General features: G+C 35.8%; 1 protein-coding gene across 1 annotated transcript in view; it reads right to left on the reverse strand.

Annotated features, from left to right (window-relative positions):
• NDUFAF2 (NADH:ubiquinone oxidoreductase complex assembly factor 2) overlaps window positions 1-13772 on the reverse strand; it is a 63807-nt gene that overhangs the window by 23251 nt on the left and 26784 nt on the right. Inside the window, exon 2 of the mRNA XM_067315497.1 lies at window positions 495-584. Within this exon, the coding sequence (XP_067171598.1) occupies window positions 495-584 (90 nt within the window). The remainder of the gene's footprint in view (window positions 1-494; window positions 585-13772) is intronic.

The following is a 13772-nucleotide window of genomic DNA, read 5'->3' on the forward strand; positions in this document are numbered from 1 at the left end:
TAACAGGTTCTCCAACTCCCTACAGCATGGTGCAGTGAAGGGCACAGGAAACCAACTACTACCATCAAAAAAAAAAACAAAAAAACACACCCACAGTCACTGTGCCACCAGTAATTCAACTGGCCTACAAATTAACACTGCAGTGAAAGCATTAGGAAGTTTAACACATTTAATCTTGGTTATTCTATCAGATCCCCCTTAGGCACAAATATTTTCACATTTAATTGGAGAAAGTCATGGTGATAAAGGCTTTATTTACATTTTTATTAAGTACTGATTTCCTAAATATAACTTACAAACAAGGCAAGAGGCTACTTTAAGAATTCATAATAACTAGGCTGTTAAACAAAGTCTCCATTACTGAAGATGAAAGATAACAGACAACCTTTTCATATAGTCAGGCATCACACTGAATTCAGATTCAATATTTTTAATAGCAATGTTATCTTGAAATAAAAACAAAATTTACAATAAAAACAGAATTCAAGATTTACCTTCCCATTCTGTTGGAAAGTCACCCATCTCATACTGATATGCTTGCTGATTTACTGCCTCTACAAATCTTCTCTCTGGAATAGTCTGCCCTATAACAAAACCAAACAAAAGTGACAGTTAAATATATAGATACATAATATATATAAAATTATTTAAATTGCTGATTATGTTACTGTTTTGAAAGAACTTTAAAAAGAGGTGTTTAAAAAGTGGAATTAAAATGATTAGAGGCCTATCTGACAGGGAACATGCAATATATGAAAAGTGGAGCCAGTGTTAAGAATCTGGATTTAGACCCCACCCACAGCAACACAGAACAGAGCAGATGTGCTGTCAGGTATCATGCTATTGAGCAGAAGAGAAAATGGTGTATATTTCAGATTTTTAAAAAATATTTTGAATATTTACCCCTGCAGCCTTCACTTACAAAAGTTATTTTATTTCAAAACAGATAGCAGTCAGAAGTTACAATTCAAACTTCTCTGGTTAACAGATGAACTGACTAATAAGGTTCTTATTATTTTGCTTTGTTAAGTATTTAATAATGAACTTGCATAGAAATTGCTATTCATTTTCTAAGTACCTTCTTTAGAAACGAGCTTTATATTTGTAATATTTCTTTTTAAGCAAAGCATAAGTTTTGCTGATATTTTTTGCAGATTTTTCTAAATCTAACACTGCTACTGTCTGTTTCAGAGATACGCCATTAGGCAAAGAAAATACTTTACAGTGTAACATACTTCCATCTCTAAGATTAGATGTATTTGTCATTGCTGAAAGATAAATGATTTATATTTGTTTTATAGGTGTACAAGTATACAATTTCAATATACTGAATACATTATACTTAATACACTTGCTTTAAATAATTTACTTTCAACAATACTGTGGATACATCCATTTCTCAAACTTTTCTTTCTCTGGAAAAAATAAAAAACAAAATAAAACAGAATTACTTTCTTTCCATACATAAGATTTCCAGAAAAGCTGAAAATCTAATTAAGCCTGAGCCCATATAATTCTGAGAATTAACACTCTTCTTTATTCTTGGAAAGTCACTACATTTTACCATTAGCTCAGTACATTTTAAAAAACTGTCCATAATTTTAGTCCTGAGCAGGAAGAAAAACAGTCTGAGGAAACTGACATAAGCAAAATAAGGAATATATTTTCTTACCTGTTATCACTCCATGTGATTGATAGTATATTTTTATGCACTCCCAGATAAAATATGTTCTTAACTAATACACTTTTAACTAAATACACTGCTGTGCATTCTGCTGCATGCTTTTACAGAAAACACATACAAAAAAAATATCCCCATATTCCATAGTCAAATGAGATTTTAGAGCCAAATTCAGAAAATTATTTCCCAAAGAAAAGAATCATCACATAGCAGTGCTGGTGGCTTTTAAGTCTCTCTGCATTTGTGATGTGGATATGACACTAATTAACTTTAACCGTCTGATTTGCCTTGTCCCCTAGGTTTCTTTTGGCACACCCCTGCTAACAAATAATTTACATAGATTTTTCTATTCAAGATCACACAGAGCCCTCTTTAGATTTAACTAAAAACTTTTACAGTTTACAGAGGTGTTTTTTCATACTAGAGATACTGTTTTGCTTTATATTGATTAATTTACTCCCATGTTTTCAAATAAACACCAAAGTCTTTGCTATTGCAGCTCAAGAAACTTCACTTACAAGTGTATACATACAAAGCAATTACAAATAGCATTTTAAGAACCATAATTTACAGTTTTAACTTTAAAATTGACCTCGTTTTCATTCACCAGATTTTAGGAGCATAAAAGAGGCAAGTACAAGTACTGTACATATTTTCCCTAAGCCCTTCTGTCCCTGGCTATCTGTAAGTCAATGTGATGACTTAAGTGAAGCCTGAAAACAAAAGTGTTCAACAAAAATTAGGCAGTCTGACAGCAGGAGAAAAGGGGTAGCTGAGGCCAGCAAGGGAAATGCTAACTGGAATGTGAGGGGGTAGGAAATGACTTAATGGACTATTTTCTAGATTTCTACAGGTTTGTGGATCAACTATGAAGCCTAGAAATGAAGTTACATTTCCATGTGAAAACACGGTTAGCTGTAGAAATGTGCAGATGTTATAAAATTCTAATTTTTCAATTTCTTTTAGGGAAGAGTCCCTCTTTTAGAGTCTAAAAGTCCTCCTTATGTCCACTGCATGCACTAAATCTGATATATCCACATTTGCATTAAGAAAAAAACACTGAAGAACCCTCTGGATGAAAATGAATCCCAGATCTGTGCTGTTCTATAATCCGGTGAAAACTCTTCCAAGATCAATTTCATAAAACAATATATATAATTTTAAAGATGCCCAGTAGCTCTAGATTGATTTTCAGTGATTGCAAATTCGTTGTTTGAAAAAGATTTCTCTGTTAATCTCTAAACAGGTACTTCTAGCATGTGCAACTATGACAAACTATGACATGCACTATCAGCAAGAGGAGAAACTGGACGACCAACAGCAAACTGGAAGCTTTTGATACCTGAACTGAGTGAGAACCCCTACCGACTGTGAAATATCAGCATGTCCTGCAGTCAGATAGAAATGGGATCACCCTCTCACACATGCACACGCATGAAGCTACCATACTACATCAAGAACCCACAACTCCCATTCAGATCAAATGAATCTCAAACACTTGTGTGGGCTCAAGACCAGAAGTCTCTTTTGGCTTGCCGACTTGCACTATCTGGATGATAAGAGGTCAGGGAAGACATACTTTATTGATTACTTACGGAAAAGAAATCAAAACAATTCACAGACAGAATATGCAGTCGCTATTAATTGAAGACAAATAGATTGATTTTCATAGTTACATAACATTGCTGTAAATTTTGCAATGAAATGCAAGCAAATAATTTTAAAGCATACCTATTTACTGAGTGCTATGTACTTTGAAGGGATGGTATTGTACTTCATTCATTAACAGTACACTATTTTATCACTAATAACACAACATCAACTTTACATAGTAAAAAAAAAAAAAAGGTTTCTAGAATTTTTTTCAGCAGGATCTTTAGTTCACAGAATTCATCTACCTTTCTTATCTATTGTCTAGTAACAGCTCAACCAACTTTGCAGTTTTTGCTCAATATGGAACAGCACTTAAGTTAGAAAAGCAACTGAACTATAAGCAATTCTTCCTAGGAAACAGAAGATGAATTACTCCTCTGAAGGGAAGAAAAAAACTAGATTACTCCTCTACAGGCTGCAGCAGTGACCCACCACCTTCAAAGCAAGACACACAACTCTTTTTGAAAAAAGTTCTTTTGTGAAACAAGGGAAAAATAACCCATTTTTAAGTGAACTTTAATTTGTGCTAGCTTAGATCCCTCCTTTGCACAGATTTTAGCTGAGTGACCCTGTTCATTGGTGACTGTCTCCATGAGGTCCAAATTCCGCTGCCTGATGATTGCAGCTCTACACTTTCCACAGGTTATACAGACAGAATTGCAATTGAGTCTGATCTTCTAAACACTTATCACAAAATTTAAGTAAAATAATTCTGATGCATAAACCACAGCATCACTTTCAGAAAAATGATTACTCTTACTGTTAGAAGTCTGCACTTTTTTCAAGTTTGGATTTTATCTAAACTTAACTTTGAACCATTGGACATGGTATCTTTGGCTTCCAGAACCCTTTACTATCAAAGGTATGTTTCAGGTAGGTACTTGCAGGCTGTAATCAAGTCATTCATTAATCTTTTTGCTACAGAAACAACTTACTAAATTCACATGATAGCACATGTTTTCAAATCTGATCCTGAAGTACACATGCTTGACATTAAAAAAAGTGTGTGTATGTGTGTGTAACGTAAATGTAAATTATCAGGCCACTGCAGTTAAAAGATACATAATTAAGGTTATAAGATATTGCCAATTCTCCTTTCAATAAAGAAGAATATGTTAACTTAGTGGTACAATGGACATTAATAACACACTTATTGCTAGAGGAAGAAGACGATGCACTCAATTACTAAGAGGTATATTCAAGAAAGGGAACCAGCTGAACTTCCTTACCATGTTCTCTGTCCTACAAATAAAGAAAATAATCATAAAGGAATAATCACAAAACCAAATAGTTTACTGTGTTTTCAAAATTGTTCTTGAAAGCTTTTTACTGGTGGATTATGTATACCTATGTATTAATTTTGCAGAACTGCAATGAATTAATAATTCCTCCTTATAAATAGAACAGGAATTAATATCAATTTACAAACATGAAGTAGTAAACTCATTGCTTCCACTAACATAGCATATATCATAATGGAATCAGAGTTCAGTGTATTTTCAGTATTTCTACAATAATGATATTCACCTTAGGAAATCAACCTTTTAAAATAAATAGTTATCCCAAAGAATTCTGATTTTATTTTTAAAATGCTCAGATTTCTATAAACTTATTTTTTTGCCAAGAGTGACAAATTAAGTACTTTCAATAGTTCAAGCCAGTAAAAAAACCAATAAATTGATATTATGGTCTCAAATAAAATGAAGTTGTTTAATATTTGCACCCGACATCTATCACTTACACATGTAGTTATATTTTCTCTAATAATTCATAAACTTGAAGTCAGATAAAAGTCTTTATGCTTTATAAAATCATATTAGACACTAATTTCAGCTTTTAAGAGTAGCAAGTAAGGCCACAGGCTGCTTTGTTCTATGGTTCTGGTTTCCATTAACTTCAAGAGAAGCAGGATCAACGATTTCCAGTTTTACACTGGTACAGGATCAAGCAATATTAAACTTTGGCAAGTGCTGAATGAGCAAGTCAGAAGAAGCTGGAAGTATCTGACACTCAGAGTCAAACCACATATGCTTTGATTTTGCTTTTTATGTTTACATCTTATCAACAGTACATTCAGCTTTATAGAGTTGTCTGCAAGTATTAATTATTCTTTTTCTCCAAGGGAAGATGTGTTTTTCAGATTTCTGTTCAAAGTCCTATGCAGATGAACATGAAGGTCCTATGGATGAATGTTTCCATGTTTGGGAACATATACTGCCAAGGGGAAAAAAAAAACCTCACATGCAGTACAAGCCTCTTCTCACTTCTCAAAAGAAATGCCAACTGACAATGCTGTGGTCATGGCTGTGCCATCTTAGTATCTACTTTATATTAACTGCATTAACTTTCTGTAGATCCAACTATCCCCATGGTCTCTGTAACAAAACAATCACTACTTTTACCTAGCTATGAGTCTCTATAGCATTTAGAAATAATGTCCGATAAGGTGGAAACAGTTTGCCAAGTTTAATTCACTTGGATAACAATTTTTTCTAACATACTTTATTAAATATTATTTGTATAGAACTAACAATGCATTTTACATGGTACAAAAAGATTAAGACTAGGTTCGTGTTGTAGCATAAGCTAAAGATAGCCAAGCTAGTTTTAAGCGAGTTCATCTACCTACTGGAAGCAGTCTATTCACAGCAAATAGAGAGCTTTGCTAACTTCTCCAGCTGAGGAGTTTGTCAGACTTCCAGATACCTGATCAGGCAGGCAAAACTAGCACAAATATTTTATGTTATACTGCAGCCTCTGGTCAACATACCTTAAAACAAACTATAGCCTAAATAGTTTAACACAGATAAGACTAGACTTATGGGTCTGGGAAGTCCACAAAAGATATTAACTGTTCTGGTTTTAACTGTGATGAGGCACTTACAGTCACCATAGAATAAGTCAACTTCTAATGTGGAATTTGAATGAGGAGAGAGTGCTAGCTTTCCCAGAGACATATCCCAACAACAATATCTTTTGTCAGAAATGAATATTAGCATAACATCAGCACATCTGATGCTATCCCAGAAGATTTCATTTCTCCTTTGAAGATTTCCATTGATGAGGACTTTTCATGCCTTGACAGTATCCACTGTCAGTATCCCAGTGAAAGGGATCTGTATGTATAAATAATGTTCAAAAGCTTCTAAGATGGATCCTCTGGAGAAGTTCTCATCTTTGTAAAGTGACCAATGCTAATAAAATTTCAAAAACATTACGGTTTGGTTAGCCTGTCTGGGTCCCAAACTTTAACCCAGGATGTCAACTTAACAAATGTAATTCCATTCAAATTTTCTCGATGCTATCTAGATTCTGCCCTTCTTACAGGTGTATGTCAAAGAATTAACTTTTTGTGAACAAGGTTTAGTATTCAGCTACTCAGTAACTGGCAACTCATCTATCACAATGTGTTAATACTTGGGGAGGAAAGAAAAAGCAGAAAACTGTATGTCCAGAAGAAAGATCATAAGTTATTCCTTGAAACATGGGCAATATTGTCTATTTCTGAGAAAGACAGTCCAGGGAAATTATCTACAGGCATATGGAAAAGGAAAAACTGCTCAGTATCATTCTTGCTATGCTACTGTATGACTTAAGGAAACTGAATGCCTTATACTCTCTTTGATCAAGAAATTATTGCCAGTTTCCTATAAAGTAAGAAAGAAAGACTTCAAACAGCGTCTTGCAAACAGGCAACAGAACTCAATCCTGCCCTTTACCCCAATCCAGCATAAAGTAAATACTGAAAGATAACCAGGCCTTATTTAGAACCAGAATTACACTGATTCATTCCAATTCCACATACCAGTTTGTGTCTTTCATCTGCTAACCAGAATGATTTTGACACTGTTGGCCTCTTTGTTGCTTTGCATGAGTATATTCTGTATTTTGCTTAATATAGAACAAGCTTATACCTCAGCTTCCTCAAAAGACATAAGCCACTTTGATAACAGTGCCCCGATACATACCTCCCTCCAAAATATAAAACCAATAAACTTGACTTTTGTCAGAGATCATGCTTTTAACACCATCTTTAACAGATGTGTCTGCTGATACCAAAGACATCGATAGTGTACAAACTGCAACTTGATTCTGTTTCCTAGTTAAAAAGTTATTTAGATTAACACTTTCCAGTTTGCCACAAACCGCATAGTTTTTTTTTCCTCCTCTCTTAAACCAAAAAGCCTATGTGGGTCATTAGTCCACACTAATCACATTTTTGCTTAATTGCTTCATTGTATGCATCCATCCAGTGATATACTCTCTATATATGTATATATATGCGTGTGTATATATATACACACACATATACACACACACATATGTTCTGTGTCCCACTGCCTAATTAAGCTTCCAGAACACATTAAATGTTATAGTAACATAAAATATGTAATACAGATAATAACAATGTTCAAATGAAAGTTACTCAACCAAAAGGTTGATAATAAAGACACAGCACAGATTCAATGAAAATTTGGGGGGAAAAAACCTACACAATTGTCTAGGAAGGACTGGGATAGGATGGGAGGGGAGCAAATAGAACAAGGAGTTCAAATAAGTATTTACTGCAGTTAAAATACGAACAAGAAGTTAAAAAAGAAATAGTACTTAACAGAGGTTTTATTAACAGATATTTTATTGTTTTTTAAATGCCTGCATATGACATGCCTCCTCTCTCCTATTTTTAAGCTGATGCTATTTTTTGAAGGCTGTTAGCTCCCAGAACTCTGTCTTGCATACATCTGTAAAGTACCCAGAAAACTAGGGTGAAAAACAATTAATACAAAAACTTGTCTGAAAACAATCTCACTGAACAGAAAAAATACGCACATATCCAGGTTGGAAGACTTAATGATACACCATCAAGCTGTAATTTCTGAAACTGGTGATGGAACAAATATTCTAATAATGACACAACCAATAACTGCAGACCACAACAGGAATGGTAGCCCATTACAGAATGAGCTGGTGAGCTACAACTGAAGATCTCACTGAAATCAAAAGGAGGTGTTCTCTTAAAACACTGCTCCCTCTATTCAGTTTACTCAGTAAGATATAGTACCATATCACCATTAGTAAGGTCAGCCCCTTACAGAAAGGGCTCACCACTTTTTAGATTTGAAAGCTTTAAGATGATCTTTCTAGTGTTTCTTAATTCAAATATTAAGCAAAAGTTAGTAGTAGGAATACTATCTCAGAAGTAATTTTAAATTAATGAATGCAGTATGAAGAATTTCAAAATGCTAATATACATGTGTCCTGCTTTCCTTTTCAAGCTGGTCTCTTTTTTAATTTACAATCATATTTCTGACTGACAGTAATGTTCTAAGTAAAATTGCCAGAAGTTTAACAGTTTCCATCTGGATATGGCAACTGTGTTTAAATGTCTCTTTACTGTTCATGTAAGAGCAAACAAGTGTTTTGTCTAAAGTAAAACAAGTTTTGCTATGGGAAGTTCATGGTGTTGAAAAGACTTCACGATAAATGTTTTATTTAAATAATACACTTCTGTTTTACAAACAACATCAAAAGTCTAGAGCATAATCTACTCGAGCAAATCATTAACCAAAAACACCACTTTTTACTTTGGTCTATAGGGGAAAAAAACAAACAAACAAACAGCTAATCGATCAGTGATAGACTAGGTCCCAAGGGTTTTGGAAGGTGTGGGGGGGTGTAATTTAAAAAGAACCTAGTAGTTCATTTGACCTTTTAAGAAGCACAAAAACACATAATTTTCTCATTTCTGGTTATTGCATGATATAATGCATTATGCATTTCTTCAAATTACTAAGTATGCTGAACAGTCCGTTCTGTTGATACGAATGACCATGAGCCTGGCCAGGCTCTGAACATGGCTCAGGACTGTTGCGAAAGATTGCTTCAGAATTCCCTATCTGATAAACCAATGTGCAGGTAGAGCAAGACAGATGGCTTCAATGGTTTCAAGTGCAAATCCTTAGTTTAGGTAATTTTAATGCAAAACTACACTTTCTGAAGTTTTTATTCCAGATACTCCACTAATAGTTACCTCCACATACACGTTATCTTTTTAGCAGCATTATTTACAGTAAAAGCAATGGGAGGTAATATCTAACATACTGAAAGTACTCTTGGGATTTCAACCCCAAAAGCTTTCTAGGGAATACATCTGCTTCGAAGCTCTTTTCAGATCTTATCCATTATATGATAAGTATCTGAAAACTGTCCTCTGCTTGAGCTGCACAGATTCATGTTTTCTATATGTAAAAACCAAATGAATTTAAACATACTGATTCTCATTTCAGAAGTAAGGTTGATTTCTCACTCTTCTCTGCACACAATTTTCTATTTTTCTTTTAGTTTTAGTTTTGTTTTTTTTTTCCATTGTAGGACATCCAAACTAGTCAGATAGGGATACCGGAATTGTGTTTTTCTCTCCAAACACTAAATGGTTTATTATAATAGAATCAGAAAGCTACAAACAGTTATGAGCTGGTTAGCGGTCAACTTGCATTTACCTACTTCTATGTCATGAATATATGAATAAGGCCCTTCTTTGTTATATTTTGCTTTTAAGGAAAGAAATTTAATAAACTTAAAAAGATGAACCTGTAACTGCACTAGGGACTACAGCGCATGGCTTTTATATAGGTTCACGCAAATTTTAGGTTTTTTGAAAGCCTGCTGTACCTCAGATGGAAGTGGTTAACTGAAGTAAAAATATCTTTTATTGTAGTTTGTCTGAGAAGCAAGTTCCTTCTGTGAACAATGAGGTCTAAAAACCATCTGCTAAATTTCTGCTTGTCATTCTAGTCTCCTAACTCTCTTAGGGAGGCAGTAAGATTGACTGAAATCTAGCCTCTGTTTCTTGCTCTTTGAAAAGCCTTGTGCATACTGCCTCATCAAAACAGCACTAAGCCCAATAGATACTACACCTTTACACAGAAACCACTGTTTTGTAAATGAATCTATGAGCAGCTTACTAGAAATACACAACATTACATTCTTTTTGCAACAAAAGTATAAATAATACTAGTACAAATGCCATTTCCTTGAATAGCTGGTGGAACCTCAGTGCTCTGGCATGTGGAAGCTTTCTCCCAACTGTTTTTTTGGTTTGTTTTGGTCTATCAGATTCAAGAAACAGTTTTCTACCAATTATTGTCAAAATACAAATAAATCTGGGACTGAAGTACTGAATATTTTTGTAAATGTATGAAAAATGGCTTAAAATGGGGATTTAGCATGTATAAAGGGAATTTAGCAAGCAGATAGAAAGTGTAGAATAACTTGTACTCTATGAATAAAAACATAATGCAGGAAGATAAACAAAAAGGCAGTCATGCAGGGAAGAGAAATGGGCAAATGACAGCAAGGGTATGAATTGTAAATGAAATGAGAAGAAAGTTACAGTTGTGGAGAACATCAATTAAGCAATATGACCCAACACAGCGGTGGTACAGTCTGGTTTGGATGATTAATTATATTTCAATTATAAATCACTTACAAACTCCCATTTAGTATTTCCATTTTTCAGAATTAAGTCAATTATTATAGCTAGCTGCACACATACACTCTGAAGAAGCTAATGCTATTTCTGGGGGTTTTTGGAGGTTTTAATAAATTTTACAAAAGGATTATGGCTTTGAGATTTGCAAAGAAGATTCAGTCATATACAAGGTCTGAACACAATTATAGCTAATACTGTGTATAGTATCGGATGAATTAAAAATATTAATACTGCTATTTCATTGCATTTCCTTTTCATTGCAGTGTATAGGTGGAAAAAGTTAATATATTTCAGCCACAGTCACCACAAGAGCACAACTTCTGAAGAAAAGGAAGATTAGCTAACCTGAAGTAACATGATGTGGTCCTTACAGAATACCACCTGTGGGACCCTGACAGTTTATCTTGCATTCCACTGACTGCTTTAGCTGGGGCGATGGCCACCAAAATACCATTTTCAAAGGAAGGATGATACAGGAAACAGTTTAATATGCATTCAGAGGGACAGCCCCCTAGACAAGACAAAGCCAGATAGCAATCTTAGGAAGGAGTAAGAGCTCTTTCTTGGGAGATGTGGAAGTAATTTTAATAGCACAGGGGATGCGAGTATAGCATGACCCTGGAACAAGCAAACTGTTTGCAGAGAGCACCACTAAGCATGACTGACTGCAGTTAGGAGGAACACCGTACATCTTAAAGGGAATAAAATACCTAACAAAGACTGAATAAAAGTAGATAATAGTAGAGTCTGATGGGGTTGACCAGACAGAAAACATTTTCCGTTTCATGATGCACATGAGTCTAACAGGAAGTTTTATAAAATAAATTGTATGGCAAAGTCTTTTTTTTTTTTTTTGGGGGGGGGGGAGGTAGAATGAGACAATCTATCAGGATCAAGGCAAGCAGGTAAAACAACAATACTGAGTGTCTTTTACCTTAAACTCTCGGATAAAGCAACCTGAAGGGTTGCAAAGACATAGACACTGACAGGACAAATGATGTTATTCTACAGAAGCCAAGTGTGCATGCAGGGGCTTTGCAGCCTGAGAGTGAAACCACTGGATTGACAAGTGGGTCTTACAACATTCTCATTGAATTCTTCATCCAGATATTTTACTCATATTGTATACAAAATAATATTGGTTTTGGGGGGTTTTTGTTTGTTTGTTTGTTTTTTAATTCAAAGGATACACCTGCTTGGACTAAGCTTTCACAGAATCACAGAATGGTTGAGGTTGGAAGGGACCTCTGGAGATCATCTAGTCCAACCCCCCTGCTCAAGCAGGGTCACCTAGAGCACATTGCACAGGATTGCGTCCAGGCGGGTTCTGAATATCTCCAAGGATGGAGACTTCACAACCTCTCTGGGCAACCTCTCCCAGTGCTCTGTCACCCTCACAGTGAAAAAGTTTTTCCTCATGCTCAGATGGAACTGCCTGTGTTTCAGTTTGTGCCCATTGCCTCGCGTCCTGTCGCTCGGCACCACTGAGAAGGGTCGGGCCCCAACCTCTTGACACCCTCCCTTCAGATATTTGTATACATTGATAAGATCTCCTCTCAGCCTTCTCTTCTCCAGGTTGAACAGGCTCAGCTCTCTCAGCCTTTCCTCATAAGACAGATGCTCCAGTTCCTCCATCATCTTAGCCCTTTGCTGGACTTGCTCCAGCAGTGCCACATCCCTCTTGTACTGGGGAGCCCAGAACTGGACGCAGTACTCCAGATGTGGCCTCACCAGGGCTGAGTAGAGGGGGAGAATCACCTCCCTCGACCTGCTGGCAACACTCTTCCTGATGCAGCCCAGGATACCATTGGCCTTCTTGGCCACAAGGACACATTGCTGCCTCATGCTTAACTTGGTGTCCACCAGCACTCCCAGGTCCTTCTCCACAGAGCTGCTTTCCAGCAGGTCAGCGCCCAGCCTGTCCTGGTGCATGGGGTTATTCCTCCCTAGGTGCAGGACCCTGCACTTGCAGGGTCCTATGCTGAACTTCGTGAGGTTCCTCTCCGCCAACCTCTCCAGCCTGTCGAGTTCCCTCTGAATGGCAGCACAGCCCTCTGGTGGATCAGCCCCTCCTCCCAGTTCTGTATCATCAGCAAACTTGCTGCGGGTGCACTGATGAAGAAGTTGAACAATACTGGACCCAGTATTGACCCCTGGGGGACACCGCTATTGAGCACAACCCTCTGAGCTCTGCCTTTCTGCCAGTTCTCAATCTACCTCACTGTCTGCTCATCTATCCTGCACTTTCTGAGCTTGTCTATGAGGATGTTATGGGAGACAAACAAGTTCTAAAGAATCACATTCGAGACAAAACAAAAAATGGTACTGTAAGAAACAGAGAAGAACATAAAGCAAACATTGCCAGAACTAAGCATGTACACTGAACTGACAGCTCAAAACACTATCACAAAAATTTACAAATTAAAAATTGTGCTTTAAAATACTGATATTATACAGCAAATACATATTGCAGCAGTGAGTTTTAAAAAAAGTATTCATTATCACCAGTTATTTCCAACTTATAAGCATAAATATTTACTCAGATAAACTAACTCTGAACTTGACTACCTCATCCCATACATAAATAATGCCTTACTTTGATTACAAGAAAAAAAATGTTGCTGAAAAGAGCTTAAAGACAATTCCATATCTATAATATTGATACAGGTATTCATCTCAAATTCAAAACTGGTATCTCAGCTCTAATAAACAGAGGATATGTCTCATCCTTTCTAATCTATACTAATTATTCTATAGCATTTGACCCTCAGGATTCCTTAGAAGAAGCTGGGTAGACTGTTAACAAGCAAAAACAACAAAAACAAAAAACCCCACCTTATTCTTGTATCCTAATTTAAGTTTAAGATATATGAGGACTGCAAAAGAGATGTTTAAAATGAGATATCTAAACAAGCATGCACACTAGTTTAGAAACAACTTTCTAAA

Source organism: Apteryx mantelli, chromosome Z (genome assembly GCF_036417845.1).
Source record: "Apteryx mantelli isolate bAptMan1 chromosome Z, bAptMan1.hap1, whole genome shotgun sequence".
Classification (NCBI taxonomy): domain Eukaryota; kingdom Metazoa; phylum Chordata; class Aves; order Apterygiformes; family Apterygidae; genus Apteryx; species Apteryx mantelli.